At 37.1% G+C, this 20,899-nt stretch overlaps 1 protein-coding gene across 1 annotated transcript; it reads left to right on the top strand.

The window, feature by feature from the left end:
- Positions 1-15,924: 15,924 nt before the first annotated feature.
- On the top strand, positions 15,925-19,272 carry LOC126790103 (PHD finger protein ING2). The gene is made up of 7 exons (XM_050516243.1): positions 15,925-16,055; positions 16,131-16,202; positions 16,299-16,535; positions 16,926-17,170; positions 17,289-17,327; positions 18,080-18,182; positions 18,751-19,272. Exons 1-7 carry the CDS (start codon positions 16,010-16,012, stop codon positions 18,753-18,755), a joined length of 747 nt encoding a protein of 248 aa, XP_050372200.1. The 5' UTR covers positions 15,925-16,009; the 3' UTR covers positions 18,756-19,272.
- Positions 19,273-20,899: the final 1,627 nt, after the last annotated feature.

Below are 20,899 nucleotides of genomic sequence, written 5' to 3'. Positions count from 1 at the left end.
AGGCTTAGCTAAAGGCATGGAATATCAAGGAATCACAAAGGTAATCCTATAGACTTAGCCGAGTAAACATTATCCTTATGACACCACACACTATCAGGGGATGAGTATAATAAGTTGGGCATAATCATCATTCTAACCACAAAGTGAACATGGACAAAGGTCAAGTAAAAAATTTTAGACCTTCAATTACAACTCAACTCCAAATCACAAATGGAAGACAACATAGCATTTTTCTTTTCTTTTTCTTTTCTTGCCGAGTTCATCATACATTTTTTTTCTTGTTTTTCTCGGCATTGTTTGCTTAAAAGCTTATTGATTCTTTTTTTTTTTTTCAAATGTCTTCCACCCCACACTTATTTCATGTATTATCACAACATCATCTCAACAAGAATTCTGCCAAGTTTATAGGACAAGGTAGATGTAATTATACTAAGCATGAAGATAACATATGTGATGAAGAAAATGTTCAATGTAGGCTCAAATGTGATTCAACTAAGGGGTCCCAAACATGGCACATAAAAGGATACATGGTTGTTTGGCTAAAGTGGTGGTATTCCTAAAAATGATCCATAAATCATTTTCAAAATCAGAGCTTTTTACGACTTAAAAGTTTCAATAATCACAAAAATGAGTTCTAGTAAATTCTAGAGTCCATTAAAAGCTATGACACATAGTTATTGAATATGCAAAGAATAGTGAGGTTCATGAACAACCACGAAATTTCATATTACATCTCATGAAGAAAGTACATATAGGCTCAAAAACTCACAGGTTGTTATGGACTTAAACTAACCAAACATGTATGTCATATTACATTCAATCCAAATCTCACATGTTCATACCAAATCTACATCATCAATGGAACTTACAATTCAATTCTTATGGAATGCAAAACCATCATCTATGTATTTAGAGACATAATCATTCTAGACTTTAGGGGCATCCTAAGACTCAATTGACTCAAATAACAATTGTATCCTTATACGCGTGCTCCCTAAATGGCTCATAATAGGGCTTAAGTCGATGCTCATTCACCTTGAAAGCCTTCCCTGTTGTATCACTTTTAATCTCAACTGCACCATGAGCAAACACGTTAGTAACAACAAATGGGTCAACCCAACGCGAATGAAGTTTCCCTGAAAATAACATAAGCCTCGAATGGAATAACATAACTTTTTGGCTCACTTGGAACTTCTTTCCTCTAATCATTTTGTCATGGTAAGCACCTTGTAAATCCACGAAGCATCGTAAGCCTCATTCCTAATCTCCTCAAGCTCATTGAGCTGCAACTTTTGATGTAGACCTACTTCATCCAAGCTCATGTTGAACTTCTTTACCGCCCACCATCCTCTGTGCTCTAACTCCACTAGAAGGTGACATGCATTCTCATACACTAATATGAATGGTGACATCCCAATAGGCGTCTTGTACACGATCTTGTAGGCCCATAATGCATCATCCAACCGATCACTCTAATCCTTCCTTGTTGGACTTATAGTTTTCTCCAGAATTCACTTGATTTCTCTGTTGGACTATTCTGCCATGCCACTTGTCTGATGATGATATGGTGTCGAAACTTTGTGGGTTACTCCATACTTCTTGAGCAATGCCTCGATTGTCCGGTTGCAGAAATGAGAACCTCTATCACTTATCAAAACACGTGGTACTCCAAACTTGCAAAATATGTTAGTTCTCAAGAAACCTGCAACCACTTTTGAATCATTAGTCCTAGTGGCTTTTGCCTCCACCCACGTCGACACATAATCAACAGCCAATAAGATATACATGAATCCTCTAGATGAAGGAAATAGACCCATGAAATCTATATCTCACACATCAAATATTTCGACAATAATAATAGGAGTAAGGGGAATTTGATCTCTCGGACCAATCTTACCTATCCATTGACACCTATCACAAGAAATACAAAACATGTATGCATCCTTGAAAATAGTAGGCCAATAAAATCCACATTCCAACACCTTCAAAGCTGTTCTACGAGGCCCAAAATGACCTCCACATGACTGATTATGACATAAGTTAAGAATTGACCTATGCTCATTTTCTAGGACACATCTCCTAATGAACTTGATCACTACATTGTTTCCATAAATACGGTTAATCCCACATATAATGTCTAGCCATTTTCTTTAATTTAGTCTTATTAGCATGTGAAAGTGCACTAGGATACCAAGGCACACTTACCTCCATCTCAAAGAGTTGCTCATCTGGGAAAGTCTCACATAATGGCTCTCTTTCCTCATCTCGCACGATCCTACTCAAATGATCAGCCACCACATTCTCACTTCCCTTCTTATCTCGAATCTCAAGGTCAAATTCTTGAATGAACAGTATCCACCGGATCAACCTGGGCTTAAAATCTTTTTTAGTCATCAAATATCTTAAGGCTGCATGGTCAGAATACACAATAACTTTAGAATGCAAAAGATATGATCAAAAATTTTCTAAGGCAAAGATTACAGCCAAAAGCTCATTTTCCGTAGTCAAATAATTTATCTGGGCCTCATTAAGAGTCCTAGACGCATAGTAAATCACTGCATGCTTCTTTTCTCTTCTTTGGCCCAACACTGCCCCACCAACTGTATAGTCCGAAGCATCGCACATCAATTCGAAGGGCATGTTCCAATCCGGAGGACAAATGATGAGTGCACTAGTCAACAACTCTTTCAATTTCACAAACGCTTTCTCACATGCATCATCCCATATGAATGGCACCTCCTTCTGTAATAGGGTACACATAGGTCTCGCCACCATGGAAAAATCCTTATTGAATCTCCTATAAAATCTTGCATGACCAAGGAAAGAACGAACCTCTCTCACAGTTGTAGGAGAGGGTAAGGGAGAGGGTAAGTGATGCACAATATCAACCTTAACCTTGTCTACCTCAATACCCTTAGCAGATATAATATGTCCCAAAACTATCATTTGATTCACCATGAAATGACATTTTGCCCAATTAAGCACAAGGTTAGTTTCTACACACCTTCTCAAGACTAACTCTAAGTTCTCTAAACATGCATCAAAGTCTTTTCCATAAACACTAAAATAATCCATAAAGACCTCAATGATATTTTCGATAAAGTCAGAGAAAATAGCAAGCATACATCGTTGAAATCTACCTGGTGCGTTGCACAACCCAAAAGGCATGCGTCGATAGGTAAAAGTGTCAAATGGACATGTAAATGTCGTCTTCTCCTGATCCTCCGGATGAATGCATATCTAGTTGTACCCACTGTACCCATATAGAAAACAATAGAACTCGTGTCCAGCTAATCTCTCCAACATCTGGTCCATGAACGACAAATGTATGTGATCTTTGCGTGTTGTAGCATTCAACTTCCTATAATCAATGCACATCCTATGACTGGTCACCAACCTCTGGGGTACCAACTCATTCGCCTCATTTTTCACAACAGTCACCCCACTCTTCTTAGGCACAATTTGCACTGGTGAAATCCACCAACCGTCCGAGATAGGATAGATCACTCCACAATCAAGCAGCTTGATCACCTCATCTTTCACGATTTTCATCATTGGTGGGTGCAATCTCTTCTGAGCATTACGTGTAGGCTTGGCGCCATCCTCCAAAAGTATCCTATAAACACAAGTTATAGGGGTAATCCCCTTGATATCCGTCAAAGTCCATCCAATAGCAGTCTTATTACTCTTAAGCACATCAATCAATCTAGCTTCTTGCTGGTTACTCAGTGTTGATGACACAATAACTGGTAGAGTATCATCCTTTCCAAGGAACACATACTTCAAATAATCTGGAAGCTATTTTAAATCTAACTTTGGGGCCTCTACCACAGATGGTAACAATTTATTAGTGGAAATGAGAATTGTCAAGAAAGAGGGATACCTTTTGTATGGTTGAGCTTCAAGCTCATTCACTATTTTGAAAAATTTGGGCTCAAAATCAGCCCACTCCTCTCTTGGGACATGGTCTCCATGCTTGTCAAATCAGGCCCCTTCCTCAATAGCTAATTGCTATGCTTCCAACGTTTCTGACATAACCTGTGCAATAGAATCATCCACAAAAAAGCACGTGTTAAGGTAAGAAACTGGGTACATCATTGCCTCAAAAATGTTGAAGCTGATAACATCTCCATCAAACTTCATCGTCAAACTCCCATTTGTAACATCGATGCATGTCCTTGCAGTCCTCATGAACGGTCTCCCCAAAAGCAGTGGAGTTGTCTCCAAGGGTGATACCTCCATGTCTAGCACATAAAAATCTACATGAAAAATCAAGTGACTGACCTGCACAAGGACATCCTCAACCTACCCCTTAGGGTACTTGTTAGATCGATCTGCTAATTGGATAATCACATTATCATTCTTCAAAGGTCCTAATTCTAGTGATTGATAAACATTATATGGCATGACATTTACCGAAACACCTAGATCAAGCATACATTATCAAATAATGTGTTACTAATTTTACATGGGACAGAAAAACTTCTCGGATCCTTCATCTTAGAGGGTAGCTTCCTTTGGAGGACAGCTGAAACTGTCTCATTCATGTTCACTACATTCTCTTCCCTAATTTGTCTTCTTGAAGTGCAAAGCTCTTTAAGAAATTTTGCATACTTTGGGATTTGCTTGATATACTCCAACAATGAAAGGTTAACTTGCACCTTACTAAAGATCTCCAACACCTCCTCATCACATTTATCCTTCTTGCTCTTTGCAAACCTAGAAGGGAAAGGTACACACGAAATATGATTAGTTTTAACTAATTCATTTGAGTTAGCATTTGTACCTTTGTGTGCTTCATGGATCGGCACACTTCCTTCTTGGAGGTAGCTGGATATTTCTCCAAGTCATTCATCATAGTCATCTCGTCACCCTCCTCAAGAACAAGGGATGTTTGGGCCTTCCTAGTAACACTAGGTCGCTCATTTAGCTCGAGCCCACTCCTTGTCATGATAGCTTGGGCTTGCTCATTCTTTGGGTTAGTTATGACACCACTTGGCAACTTCTTTTGCTCAGAAAAACGGCCCATGAAGTCTACTACCTAGCCCACATGCGTTTTTAGCTCTGCAATGTCCTTGCTATTCGCTTGTTGACCCACTACCTAAGTTTGAGTCACGATATTCAATTGACTTTGCCCAGCAGCTAAAGATTTCAACATCTCATCATAATTAGGAGTACTAGCCACGTTGGGAGGTGGAACATTGAGTAGTGGAGCTTGTAGTTTAAACAAACCAGCTGGACGAGGCCCAAATTGCATAGCATTCTGATGTAGCCTTAGTACATTCTCATTATTGGACAACCGAAAGTTTGGATGATCACGTAGGCCAGGGTTGTATGTATTCAAAAATGGATTGTACCTCTGACCTCCTTGATAACCAAGGACATTGACTTCCTCAAACCCTCCACTAGAAGCAACTTGAGGACACTGATTAGTAGGGTGCCCCTCCGAACAGATTCCACAAACTTAAGCTCCACTAGTCTTCATGAAATGACTCATTATCTTGGACAACTTATCAACCTTGTCCTCTAGAGTAGAGCTTGAACTCGAGTTGATCTCATGTACTTGCCGTGTGGAACTAGCGGATATTCCAAATTGTTGGTTGTTCATAGCTCTCTTCTCCAAAAGATCATTTGCTACTACATTGCTCTTGTCCAAAAACGATCTACTAGCAGCTGAATCAAGGAACTCTCTTTCCATTTGTAGCAATCCTTCATAGAAATACTGAAGCAACATACTGTCTCTAATCCCATGGGCTGGGCATGATGCTACAAGAGATTTGAACCTCTCATAGTAATTATAGAATGACTCATCTGGTCCTTTCTTGATTACTGCTATCTGCTTCCTGATGTGTGTCACCCTTGATGAGGGAAAATACTTCGACAAAAACTCATTCACCATTGTTGTCCATGAAGTAATACGACCAGTAACCACCTAAAACAACCACTTTTGGGCTCGATCCTCTAATGAATATGGAAACGCCCTCATCTTCACTATCTGAATATCAACTCCTCTGGGGCACATGGTCTCACAGTTGAACTGAAACATAGTGAGATGTTGATTGGGGTCATCTCCTGAGAGTCCATGGAACTTAGGCAAATAATGTAGGAACCCACTCTTCAACTCAAAATCACTCGTCTTGCCCTCCTCTAGAACAGGGTACGCTATGTTAGAGGATGATGTCCCCCCAACTGCTCCTTCTACTTGGCCATTCTGCTCTCTGATCGATGTCATTTCTGGTTTTGGAACTAGGTTTTCCTCTGTTCGGCTTTGAACTGTGGGCACTGGATCAAGTAAATCGAAATTCAATTGGCTCAAGGGACATGGACTTGTCAACAATTCTAACTCTGGATCCTCAAAGAACAATGGATTGAGCCCACTGCAACTTGATGAACCTATAAATGGCGAAATGAACTCAAAGTCTCTCTCTTCGTGAAATGAATCTGACTCAATGGAAACGTTATCAAACTGAGCTTGAGGCTGAATTCTTTTCAGGCGTGCAATAAACTATTTGGACCAACCACTAATCTTGAACATTCATGAGCCTGAAAAAAACAATTATTAGTAATTTTACAAAGTATGAAATACAAGTATAAGTAAATACAAACTTTTCTTTTTTTCATTTTTTTTCTCTCTCACTTTCATTTTCTTTTCTTTGTTTGTTACATATTGATTGTTTTTTTTTCTCTCTTTTTTTTGTTACGAAATCTACAAGTGTAAAGTATTACTAAGTCTAATTGATTTTATTCACACACAATCCTAACATAAGGTACGTGGAGCAGATGAGCTAATTGTGCAATGGACTGAAACAGCCCCTAAGGGTCTTTCTTCATCCGATATACCTTAAAAATTAGAATATGATTTTCTTTTGAAAATACATCTATTTATACAAAGTTATTTTCTAAGTTATAAAGCGAGGTGGAAATGCGGCCTCAGTACGTCGTCTAGACACCAACTCATTTCGTTGTTTCAAAAGACTGAATAGCTAGAATCAGAAATAGTCACAAGGCATGACTCATCTGTTAGACACCAAGAGGGCTACATCCTCGAAAAGATGATTTCCCAATCGATTCCATCACTGAGATGTATGTCAGTCTATTGGCCTCTGAGATCTAATTTTGTAAACCTTGAACCAGGGTAATGAAAATAGCATGCCCTTTACTTTGCTAGGAATAACTTTATGTGTAATACTGGCCCCAAAGTGTTAATAAAAGCCGCCCTCAACCCCAAGTGACCTTAGCAAGGTACAAATGGAGGGTTAAGGCTAATATTAACAAAATAGACTTTACATATTCCGTTCACATTATAACTTACAATAAACTAAGCATATATAAACATTTTAGCTTCCTTCAAAATTTATCTAAGTGTAACAAGTATCTTATATGCATACTAAAACAAAATTAAAACATTTATCACAAAATATAGAACAAAACAAAAAATTAATTAATTTTTTTACAAAGTATTGTTCACGTTTTTTAATTTACTGTGCGTACTTTACTGTTACCGATTACTGTTCACATACATTTATTTTAACTTTTTTTTTACAATTTACAAATATTTTTACATTTTTACACTTTACAAAATAAAAAGTAAAATTTTTTTACAGAGATTTACTTTATATCTTAAGATGTAAAAAATACTTATAATTATTTTTATTAAATGTTACTGTTCACCGTACTATTTACAGGAATTTATTTTTACAAATATACAATATAATACAAAATTAACAGTTCAAATAATTGAGATTTTCTCAATTCCCCGGTAACAGCGCCAAAATAATAGAGCGTTAATTAAAACGTTTATAATGTACATTGTAAAATGTCATCGTTAGTATAGAATAAGCAAAGATCGTTTAGTCCGAGGAATTGAAGGGAACTCTAAACTTTTAGTGTTCACAAATAATAGGGGGTTTGAGATTCAATATTAACTAATAAAAGAAAACCTAAATTACTATTTACATGATTGACTTCAATTTAACAAACTTAAACCAAATTTACTATTACGCCAAATAATTACAAGTTCGAACCTATCATGCATTCTAATTCGACCAATTACATATTTTTTAGACACTAATACAATTAGAGCCTTAAGGGATCATCTAATCATGCAAGATTTCATTTAACATTTAGATTGACTTAGGGCCTAATATAAATTTGCATGTAATCGAATTCAATAACACTTCAAGTATAAATTAAATAAGATTACATTTAAGCACCAAATCTTTGTTGGAGACATGTTTCATGTGTGGTGTCACCCACCATGGTTCCCATGCAAATTTCCAGAATTTTTATCACTTTTAATCAACACAAACCCACCTTACTTAGAGCATGATTCGATTTGTGTCAACATGGTAGATGAATCTAGCACTCAAACACAATCTTAGAGACTGCATCCAAGCACTAAATTCATATGCACATATCTGAAAATTATCTAAACGTATGAGAAAGATGATTAGAACACAACAATAGAAATACAAACTTCAATAATTATAAGAACATAGATTCGGCATAGTTTCCAAAACATATCAAATACAATATGAAAATTCTAAATTTAATACAAAACCAATATTTCCACATAAACAACAACTTACCATCTTCATAGACAAAGAATTGTAGATTAACACAAATAGACGAAGCCATGGAGATGAGTTGCGAGAATCACACGTTATAGGAACCTTAGATGTACGGCTGCAGTAAGTGAAACTCGGTGGAGATGATGATGGTTTTTGGGTGGACGGCTTGGCTAATTTGTGAGGGACGTTTATGGTGGTGTTTTGGTAGTGTTTTGGCTCTTGAATGTTAATGAGAAGTGATCTTATTTGAGAGGTGAATCCATGTATATATAGAGGAAAGAGGGATGGTAGGCTTGGTTTGAACTTACCTCTTTCTTCCTATTATAATGCCATGTTTTAATCCCTTAAATCATGACATGTTTTATTCCCTAAATCATGTCATGTTTTATTCCCTAAATCATGCCATATTTTATTCCTTAAATCATGTCATGTTTTATTCCTTTAATGACCATCTTCTAGCTTTTAGGTTGCATATGCATATCTCCATTTCTCTTCTTTTCACTTAATTAATTTTCACATTTATTTATTTCCTTCTTCTTTTTCTTCTTCCCACGACAATGACTCAACTTCTTAATTCTCTTCACTTTTTTTTATCTCTGCTATTTAATTGTTGCATGACTTGTTGATGAAAGGACTCCATGTGCATGACTTCTCCTTGTTTTCCTCTAGTATTATCTCTTAAATCCAATCTGAAAAATAAGAAAATAAAATCATAAGTAAGAGATAATTAGTTTCAAAACCTAACAAGGATAACTAGTGCAAGAACGACTCTCAAAATATCGCCAATGTGACCAAAACGTAGAAAGATGAAGACTCCTAATCCAACTAGGTTTCCTAGTCCTAAAAAGGATTCCTACTCAAACTAGGACTTTAGACCAATTTTGTGTTTTTAACTTATATAACCATAAAAATGCATCCAATACCGCCCAAGACTCTTACTACGACTCAATGAGTCAATAGTATAATAATAAGGGCTAAGCAAAGTACAAATAGAGGTAAAAACATGTTACGAATGTCGCATAAAGTGCTCATATCAATAATCCTTGTTGGATAGTTCATAATATTTTGGATTACTGGTACTGGTCCAGTTTCTCCTTGCTCTGGATTCATGGATGATTCTCCATCAGGCTCATTTTTTTGTGCTTCTTGATAAGGAAAAATATTCCTCTTTTTCTTCTTTTGTTGGGTTTGAGAGATTCTCCTCATGATTTTTTCTAATCTTTCTATGGATTAGCAAGATTCTGCTTGTGCATAATGCTCTTTTAATTCCTCTGTTTTAAGCATTTTTAGAATCTTCTTCTTCGAATGCTTTTTTGTGAAAGGTTGTGGCTCTTGACTCAGATGTACTAGCCTCATCATATCCAACAAAGGAGTGTCTATGATGGAATTGAAGGCTAATTTTCCTCCCATTTCTTCGTAAACTGAAGCATTTGACCTTTGAACTTGTCTTTCTGTGGGTGAGAATCTCCATTCTCTTGGAAATGTTACTTCATGCCATTTTGTGACATGTTTATTGTAATACCCGAGATTTTTTATCTTATTTAACCAACACATTAGGACTAACTACTCAACATTAGTCGAACAATGTAGTTTAATACATCAGTATTAAACTATACGTCGTCATGAGCTTTTGAAACGCTTAAATTTATTTTTTTTACTAACTTTTAGAAATATTTTCTTGTGTTTTAAAATGTTTTACTTAGTTTGTTTGTATGCGACTTTACGTTAACCGTCGCGCTTGTAATATCGAGTCCCCCTTGTTAGATCAAGTTATGAATTTCAGAGTTGAACTATTGACTTAAGTGTATTAAGGAAAATCCAATTCTTCCTCTTAGGTTTGTAGCCCGAGCCCAAGGACCAGGCCCAAATCTGTCATGTCTTCCACCTCCTCTCTCTCATCTTTAGCTTCAGTTCGACACATTCCCATTCGTCTTCCTCTCACTGAGACCGCACTGCTCCTCCACTGTGGAGCTCGCACCATCACTGTTTTGGCAAGAATGGTACATGCAGTCTCACCAACAAAGTCACCTCTCCTTCCTCCATTTGGCCATGCCCATCGATCATCACTGCTCTCCAATTTCCGGTTTCACCTATGACGCATCAACCTTGATTACCATGGAATCCGACCTGAGATTCTTAACTCCGGCAAGCCTCTCTGACTTTTCTTGGTAAGTCTAGCTTCATGTTCTTATACCCATTTTCGATTCCATCATAAATTTCTTAATTTGAAGCCTAAATCTCCTTTTCTTTCTTTTTGTTTCTCATCATCACCCCGTCGCCACCACTCCTCCGCCATGGAGCTTCGACAATTCCGACTTGCAATCAAGGCTCAAACCATTCCTCTCCATCGTCTTTGGGTAAGAAACTCCATTTTCGACTCCCAATTTGATTAAACCTTATATCGTAGAGAATCGAATCTAAACTCCATTTTCCCACTCTTTCTGTTCCTTCTGCCATTGAACCCATTTTTCTAATAAATCGATTCTTTAAGTCCTTGACGTTTAGACGACCAATGCGAGACCTAGGAAGATTTCTGGGCAACAGCAGAAGGATGTGGTGGTGCGGCGACTTGAACTAAAGCAAGTAGGAGCCATCAGATACTAATTTTGCATTTTGGGTTCAGCTGAGGTAAGAAGATCATTCGTTTACATTTCTGGTTGTGTTTTGGACTTGTTGGAAAGCTTAGAATCGTTATGTATGTTGTTCTTGTGTCGATCGTAGCTGAATTTGGAAATCCGAAACTAAACAGAGAAATAAGGGTGGAAACATGGGTTTACATTTACTGTTTAACCTTTTATCGGTTTACTATTCATGTGAAATTACTCTTTTTCCCTTGGCAAAGAGTTACTACTTCACTAATTACTTTTACTGTTTTGTAATTTAATCTAAGTTACCTTTTTATTGTTTTACTAAATGGCTTTTACGCTTTTACTTTTTAACTAGAGCTAACTTAGTGAAAATATAATTTTGACTTGGCGACGAATATTAAACGATAGTTCCGATTTCCGCACGGTTCGTAAATCGAGATCTCTTTAACTTAGAAAATGTGTCGGTAATCAAATAAATCGTCGATATGGTTTTAAGAGTCTTTAATAACCTTAAAGCATGCTTAGTATCATTCGACGACTAAGTTAGACTATTTTGACTATTTTCGGGTTATCCAAAAATTAGTCGATAAAAGGTCAAACGAGGTCAACATAGTCAACTCTTGGTCAAACTATGAAAGACTTAGTCAACGGAAAGTCAAACTTTGACTTCCTTTGTCAAATTAGGAAAGAAGGTCGAGTCATTAATCTACAAGTTTCGGATTTGAGATTGACTCTTCTACATTTCGTTGGATTTCAGAAAAGGTGTTACAAGAGTTGTTCGATCCTTAGAGTAGTAACAAGATTGAAGCGGGAGCATACGTTATGGACTTGGGAATTTCTGCATGTCATTCCAGATAGGGGAGCTAACCCTCACATGTTGCTTTGGCCAATTATATGAAATTCATAGTTTATGACTCGGGATCAAATTATTATTGATGCATTAAATGCTTGTGAAAACCCGAGGCTAGACAACTTTTTAAAATAGGATTGTTAGAGTGTTATAGACATGAGAGTAATGGGGCTGTGGGATACCGGTCTAGGACCCCTCGGTGTCGAAACCGTAAAACCTCCGGAGGGGCAATGCCCTGTTACCATTCCACCTTGCGCACTATTCATTTATTTTAGGGTATTGTCGTAAATGGACACTCTTGCTCCCTTATTGTTTTTAGCAATAAGGGTGGTTGGTCTCGACTTAAGATGTGACTCGTTCGCTTCCTAGTCGTTAGGTTCGGTCATGCATTCCCATTATATTTATTACAATCTTATGAAAAAGCCCTACTGTTTTAGCTTGATATTTGTAAAACGTGCATTGTTTTATTAAATGATTTTACTGGCTGCCTAATAACTTACCCTCAACGGTTCTAAAACCAATTTTTATCCTTACCCGGTTTTGGTTTTCAAACTCATGGGTGGGCTGGCCTCCTATTGGGAAAGTGAGGACGACGCTCACCCTTACTATAGTGTTCTTGCATGTCAATCTATATTTCAGAGATAGGAGTCTTTCCTTAGAGAACCATTGTTCTATCTGTGCCTTTAGTTGATCTTGCTTCTTTGTTATATAAATTTGTAGTTTTCGAGGTTGTTTGTAATCAGTTGTCACCATTTGTTTTATTTCTACTTTTGGGTTGTTGTTGTTTAGTCATAACTTGGGCCGGTGACATTTCACCATCTTTCGTCTCTTGTTTTGTTGAATTTGTAACTCTTGTAATTCGCGGAAATGTTTACAGTTATTAGTTTTATTTATCTTTCTTGTGGTAAATTATTCACAGTTTTTTTTATCATCTTAGTGAGTGTATAAAACAAACTTTTTCGTTTGTCTCGCTTGCTAATCTCTAATTTAACTCAAATATAATGTTTGCATTCTTTCCGGGATGTGACATTTATGCTGCGAATTATTTTAGGGATTGGTGAGTATGGATGTAGTAACACCAGGGCTATTTAAAAATTTGGTATTGGGTGCTACGTTCAAACTTATTAATTTGTAATAAATTCGGTAATTTATAGCAAGCTCCATCATCTTGTTCTTCATCGAGATTCCATATGATTTCAATCTCAGTCTCAAGCAATGAGCTGCATCTCTCAGATGTGTAGTAAAATTCGGGAAGACATTAGAATATGCAACTTGGATGCACAAAGAAGCTTCTACTGTTCCTAACAGACTTTTTTTGAAATATGTTATTCTCTCATCCTGTTAAACACACAGGACATAACAATTTATTCTATCTCTTGCTAAGAGTTTGATGCCTACTTGAACTGCTCCTATATGCATGTAGGAGTATCTTTTCTGCATAGCTTCACTTACTTCCTTAGGAGTAATCAGTCTGATATTTGTTTCTCCACCAGTGGCTGGAACTGTTAGTTCAAGAATCTTGAACCTACGAGAATCTAAGATGAAAGATCCTCTCTTATATATCTCATTCAATCTAAATCTCGGAGCATATGCTTCTCTTAAACTAGATTCAATTTCATTGTACTCAAATTCTTGAGCATTAATGAGTTGTACTGTAACAATACTCTTCATATTGAGGATTATACTCAACATCTTTATGTCTCTTTTATATTTGGATTTTTTCCACTCGAGTAGTTTAGGTTCACTAAACTTAAGCTCTTCATCGAGTTTTTTCAATTGCTCCTTCTTTCATTTGTTCTACAAATTTCTGTAGATTTAGGACTTTGCTACTTAGTTCTCGAAATTGTTCTTCGAGAGTACTTCCTATCTCTTGGAGGTAGGCTATGCTGTAATTTTGTTGGTGAATTATGGCTTCAACGTTTTTGCCAAGTTTTTCTGTAGGAAGGTGAAAACGTATGGCTTTACAGTCTTCCTTTCTTACTTTTAGATATTCTCTTTGATTTATCATATTCAGGAAAATAGAGTTTCTAAAAGCTTTTTCAGGATTTCTTGTATATCTTTTAATTCAGTTATTTGTTGATGAATGTTATTAGCGAGATTCTGAGTCCGAGCTAACTTCTTTTCAATGTCTGAAAGATATTGCCTTTTCTTTTAGGTAATCTAGCTTGACTTCAAGCTTAGCTATTCGAGAATTAATCTCCTCGAGTTGATCTATTCGAAGGCTAAACCTCTCGAGTTGATATGAAACTTTAGCTTTGTTTGTCCTTTTTTCTCTAGATATGTGATCAAGGATTTCAATCAAACTTGGTCTTGATGGATCAAGTTATGCTATTCCAATCTCTTGCTGGAGATCAATATGTTCGTCATATAGAGTATTTAATATCCTACAGACGTATTCGATGAAGTATTGGTTTTCTTGGATATGTCTTGAATGAAAGCACACTTGCCACTTATCACTTCATTTTTATATACAAAAGGACTGGTAAATATTTGTTTGGATTCTTTCTTATTGGCTGAAATGTGCCAGCTTTGTGGCATAAGCTTGTTCTTTACATGTTTTTGAGCAAAACAAGCTCTGATACTAGTTAGGGCGGATCTAACCGATGCTCAAAAAATCAAGGGGCTTTTGATCTTCTTCGAAGACTTCTCGAATAGCTTCAATATTTTCTTCAGTTTCGTAGATTCTACGTTGAACTATGTATATAATATTCTAGTAATTTTTTGTATTTTTGGGAGGGTTATTTCTATATTTTATATATTTTTCTTTTTCTTCCTAAAATTCTTTAAGAGAAATTTTAGCAAATGCTAATAATTCAAGTCTAGAAGCTATTGCAATTGTTATAATGATAAAAATAACTCTTTACCTTTGAGTGCAGATGATAGATTTTAGCTGCAAAATGTCAAAAGAAACTCAAATATGAGCCCAGTACGCTCCGTCAGAAAATATATAACGGTGTCAACGGAGTTTTAACCGAATTTACTATTACATATACCAAAGCTGTATCAAAGTCTAAACATGAGACACCATTTTGATATTTGGGAAACCTTGGATACCAAAATGCATATAATGAAAATGGTGAGATACCATTGATATAATTCTTTCTAATTTTTAAGAATCCATGTTTCAACTTACCACCGCATTCCTCTTGAAAAATCCTTTAAGAACGAGTGGTCACACTTCTCTTTTTGTTATTAAGGTGCGATTAGCGTGCGTGCGAGCGATGTGGGCTTGAAAGTCCTCTAGATCTTGTGTAGCGTTTTAGAACTTACTCGTATTGTGGTGTATTCTATAACGAGTGAAAATATCAACTGAATAGGTAACAAATGATTTTTAGAAATTGGAATCATATTGAGATAGCTAATACGTACAATGTTCGTTTATCCATAATAAAATTCACAAATGTTCCACTCCCTTTCATAAGCTAATTGGCATGGCCTTTGGCATTGTTGGTGTGTCGGTCGCTGAAGTAGCTGGTCTTTGAGAAGGTTGCACACAACGCTTCTGAAATAGTTTTGAATTGTTGTTGTTGAAGGAGACTCCAAACTCTGTCTTGACTGTCAATCTGGTGTACATTAGAAAACTCAGACTCTAGTTCATGATATCTATCATCTGGTAACTCAGTTCGATTCCTCATTCTTGGCCACGTACATCGGGAAGCAATTGTGCAGATAGATTAGCCAATTTCGCTCATGATCAATCTAACCTCACTGTATCCTCAATTCATCATTCAGTTGATGCAATGCAACTATGCCATATATTAGAGGCTTTTCAATACTAAATAAAAAGACAAAAAGCTAGGCCACAAGTCGAAAATTCTGTTGGGTTTGTGCTATTGGGCTAAAATTAGCCTATTTCTGGTTTTGATGGTAACGGTGTCACGGACATTTTAAGCCCACATTTGAAACAAAATCGGGTCGAACTATTTGGAGCGAATTGATCTGATTATTTGATCTATTGGGAGATCGAGAGGAACCCTAATCCCCAAATTGAATTTGGAGTCATGGCAATCGCAAGGACTGGAGTGTACGTCGACGACTATCTCGATTGTAAGTCGCCCTCTCATTCCTTTGGGAACTCTCATCTCAATTTGAATTTGAAAATCTGAATTGAATTTGTTGAAGACGCAAGTACGTTGCCTGCTGAGCTGCAGAGGCTTCTCAACACTATTCGGGAACTTGACGAACGTTCTCAATGTAAGTCTCCTCTTCCTCTTCTTCTTCTTCTTCTTCTTCTTCTCAATTGTATGAGTTTGAGGCTATTTCTGACTTTGAATTTGTATCGTTATGAAGCAATGATACACCAGACGAGGCAGCAGACCTTGGGCTTGTCCAAGAAATGGAACAACATTGAAGAAGACGAGGCCGCCGTTGACAAAATGCGCAAAGAGATTGAAGCCAATCAGGAGAATGCTGTCAGTCTCTGTACTGAGAAGGTTTTGCTTGCTAAACAAGCTTATGACCTGATTGATAGTCATGTCAAACGGCTCGATGAGGATCTCAATCATTTTGCTGAAGATTTAAAGCAAGGTACCTACTACACTCAGTTTTTTTTTAGGCTTCTGTAAACATGGTTACATGTTTTTGTATTTCTGTTCATTTGATCACTTTAAATAGACAATGGCTTGAAGAAAAATAGAAGAGTTTAGAAAACTCGGGTGAATTCCATTAAGCCTAATGTATATGAGCAACATAATTCAAAGTCAAGGCCATTCATAGACTATAGATAAAAACGTGATATCAGAATGCTTGTTACTACACTACATGCTGCCCTTCCGAACCTTTAAATCAAGTACTGGGACTGTTTTTCCTTGATTTATCAGCTACTTCATATATCACTCCTGTTGTTTTAAGGATCCTTAAAATGAAAACCATGATTGCGAAAGCTAACTTTGTTCAGTGTTTTCCAACTCTTTTCAGATGGAAAAATATCACCTGATGAACCAGCAATTCTTCCTCCACTGCCTATAATCCCCAAAACTGAAAAACGGAAGCCCATTTATGTAACACCTCAGTCAAAAAGATTTGATTATTGGGATCGAGAGCGTGACAGGGACTTCGAGCTTATGCCACCCCCGGGAAGCCATAGGAAGGATTATGCTATTCCCATGGATGCTGATCAACCAATTGATCCAAATGAACCTACCTACTGTGTTTGCCATCAGGTTCTTATTTTATATATATTTTTTCTAATATCAATTTGAGCTATCCTCTTATGAATATTTGTAGTTTCCTCTTATAATTGTTGCATCTATTGAACTAGTAAGTATCATGATTCTTCAGGTGTCTTTTGGAGATATGATTGCCTGTGACAATGAAAATGTAAGTGCTTTTTGCTTCATTGTGTTCATTTCTTGCTCTTATTTTTGGGTTATCATCTTTTACAAAAATACAGTCAGTTCAGCCTTAGAACTTATTTGTCAGTAGGTATAGAAGTTCTAGTAGTCTGCACATCAAGTAGAGAATGGTCTAAAAAGTTTGAGGTTTGAAGGATCTTTGTCTTAAAATGCGCCAAGCAAACTTAAATGCACATATTGCTGGGATAATTAATTGCAGAGCTAGTTCCTAGTGCATTTTAGATTGAATATGAGTATTAATAGGTCAACGGTGGGTTGTAAATTTCAAGTAAATCCACATTATTGAACTATGGAACCACATCTTATCTTAGGTTTATTGTAGTACGAGAAAGAACATTGGTGTGTTTGGCTTATTGTGTAGAGTATAGACCGTCCTCATTTGGATATCAATGTTGTCAACCTTTGCTTAGTGGTTCTCATGCCACTTCTATCGATAGTACTGTGAGAAAAAAAAAAACCATTGGCGGGTTTTGCTTATTTTCTACTGTCATTTGGATTTCGATTTTGTTAACCTTTGGCCCTTTGGTTAGTGGCTCTCATGCCACATTCTATCGGTAATGGTATACTGAGAAAGAACATTGGTGTCTTTGCTTGTTCATTAATATGTAGCTGTCACTGCTTGGAAAACCAATTGAATGATTTGAAGACGACACTCTTCTACCATCTTATGCATTTCGCTAAAATATTTTTTAATGTCTCTCTTTTATTTCTTAACAGTGTCAAGGAGGCGAATGGTTCCATTACGCATGTGTTGGGCTCACGCCAGAGACGAGATTCAAGGGAAAGTGGTATTGTCCAACATGCAGACAACACCCACAAGGTTAACAGTTAGTTTTATGATCTAAATGTACGAGTCAAGTTGCTTAAAGAAACTATACTGGCTCCCAAGTTATATTTTTCCTCTAAGATTTAGCGTTAAGTCTTGTGACTTCACTCTGTAGAGTTTGAGATAGTAATAGCTACTTAACTCTACTATAATTCTCACAGGCATCAATCTATTTTGCATTCCCATCTGTCTTTTAGATAAGTTCGCCACAAAATTTTGTACAGCACTCTTAAATTTGCCTCAGATTTTATTTGGGCGGGTTATAGTCGCTTAACAAGTGAAAATCCGTAATTTCTCTAATCGTTAGCCTCTTGACATAACCTAATGACTTTTCGAAGAGGCTTCAACACATACTGAAGAGTTGTTCATGACCCTGATCCTTTAGAAGGCTTTGTTATGGAATTGATTACACACATCAAAGTATATTTTTTTGCTTGAATTATGTTGGTTGCATTGAAATTGGCCACAAGTGTGGGAGTTTACATACTTATTCTTTGGCAAATTGGTTGAATAATGTTTTGTTTAATTGAATTTTGAATATGCTATCCCTTTCCTTTTTCAGGGTAAGATGTTCATCCTCCATATGGTTGTCTTGTTTGTACAACTGGTCCACTGCACACGTAAATGAGGGAAATGGATTGTGATGTTTGGGTTTTTTCATTTGTTTTCTTCTGTTTCAAATTTTTGATGGATAATACGAGCGGGAGATACACCTTCCGTGAAACGCCAAATGAATACTATAACCATTAAGAGTTTATTTGGATTGACCAAATTAGCCCTTCACCCTTAAGTCGCAAGTCACTTAAGCAGTCATATTTATAATTTGGTCATTCCATTGTAAACTTGGTGATATCGTTGATCTTGGTGCATGCAGTAGTATTGTTATGTTATTGTTGATGCCGGTGATCTTGTGTGGGAGACTTGAGGATCTCACACAATTGAGGGCCAGTTTGGCCCGATGTTGCAGCAACTCATGCTACTTCAATTATAATTTAGGCAGGTTGAGCTGTTTGATAAAATGAAATTAATCAATATTGTAGGAGAATTACTCTCCGTAATCTTCCGGTGTATCTTGTCCTAATTAGTATAGGTTAGTCTAGTTAATGAATGATATATAATCACTGAATCTACAAGATACTCAATGTAATACTTATATATAAGACCTTTTTATCAATGAATAAAGATGATATTTCTCCATATTGGATGCGTATTACATTTTTCTATAACACGTTATCATGACGTAGTTCTAACCCTGAGTTCCTAGGTCTAGAACCCTAAATTATGAAAACAATTCCTTTTGCCATGAAAAATCATGCAAAAGATGACTGAAAAAAAAATCCTTCTATCACGAAAAATTTGACAGAAGAATATCAAAAACTCTGAGAAATTTCTTCTGCTGAAAAGAAAATCGCAAAAAAAAAAAAACCAAAATCGGTTTGATCAGTGGGCACCCATAAATTCTCTCTGGGCACCCGTCCTCCTCCTCCGATATGCCTTGATCGGTGGTTCCCCTGCGTCGACGACGACTTGCACGCGCCTCAGCATCTAGCCTCGGCAACCAAGCCAGCGCCTAGCCTTGCGCAAGCAGCAGGAAGGCTAAAGCCAATCGACGACGGCGACCGCTCCTCAAAGCATCAATGCCTAACGCCGACAACCTACTCTCCTGACGCTCATAACAGAATCCCGACGTCGTCCTAGCAGCGCCACTGCAAGCCCGTCAGCCCCTCCTCCTTATTTGAACAAGGAATGTCGTCGTGGTCTTCGCAGTCCGGCTTAACCCACGCTAGATCCCGACGTCACCCAGTACTCCGGACTCCGCTCGAACCCGGATTGGTTCCGGTTAAAACCGGATCGAGATCGACCCAACGTCGCAACCCAAGCGATGACAAATTGCCAACGACAGAACTGTTTCCAGATTGGAGATCGAGCCTTGACCTCGACGCTCGTCGAGCCTCCTCCTCGTTGGAGCACCACTGCATCCTCTGCCTAGATTCTTAAGGTCCGACCCGGTCAGTATTCTCCGACTGGACTACGACGAAGACTAGAATCAAGAGCGGTTTAGATGCTCAAGTTTAAATGCCTTATGGCATTATGATTCAAGTCACATGCTTTTATGCATCAAGAAAGCAATTGAACCTATGAAATGGTTTTTGTCATAGTAGTTGTCTACGTTGTTGAATTCACAACGATACCATATATAAAAATTGATGAGACGATAAGCTACTTGAAGATAATCCTTGTGCCAACATTATCACTTACAAACTCATTGTGAACGAGTTCTTATGTATCGCTTCTAATGATGTAGCGCATCTCATGAGTCGAAATAGTGTGAATTGTATTCTTTCACGATACTATGATTCAGAATAATGAATCGATGACTCGTTTAGGATATTCTTTAGAGCAAAGATGTTTTACGAATCAATAATATTCCTCCAAAGTAATGTAGATGTAATCTATGCATTATCATGTGCATAAGCCCCCTCTACGATCATTCATTGACTATGCTCAATCTCAAAGCCTATTCTTTAACAAAATTTAGGAATCACATACATCTTCATACGCTAAAGAGAATGAGACATAAGATGGAAGCCGAACAATATGCATGTCTTGTTTTACGTATCCATCTATGCTACCATCATTGACGTTACGGTTGACGATTCGCATGTTAGTGTTTCAAGTCTAACAATATGCATGTTTGTTAACGGATTATG

Source organism: Argentina anserina, chromosome 1 (genome assembly GCF_933775445.1).
Source record: "Argentina anserina chromosome 1, drPotAnse1.1, whole genome shotgun sequence".
NCBI classification, from domain to species: domain Eukaryota; kingdom Viridiplantae; phylum Streptophyta; class Magnoliopsida; order Rosales; family Rosaceae; genus Argentina; species Argentina anserina.
The sequence above is the reverse complement of the archived record's forward strand: the minus strand, read 5'-3'. Positions and strand labels throughout refer to the sequence as shown.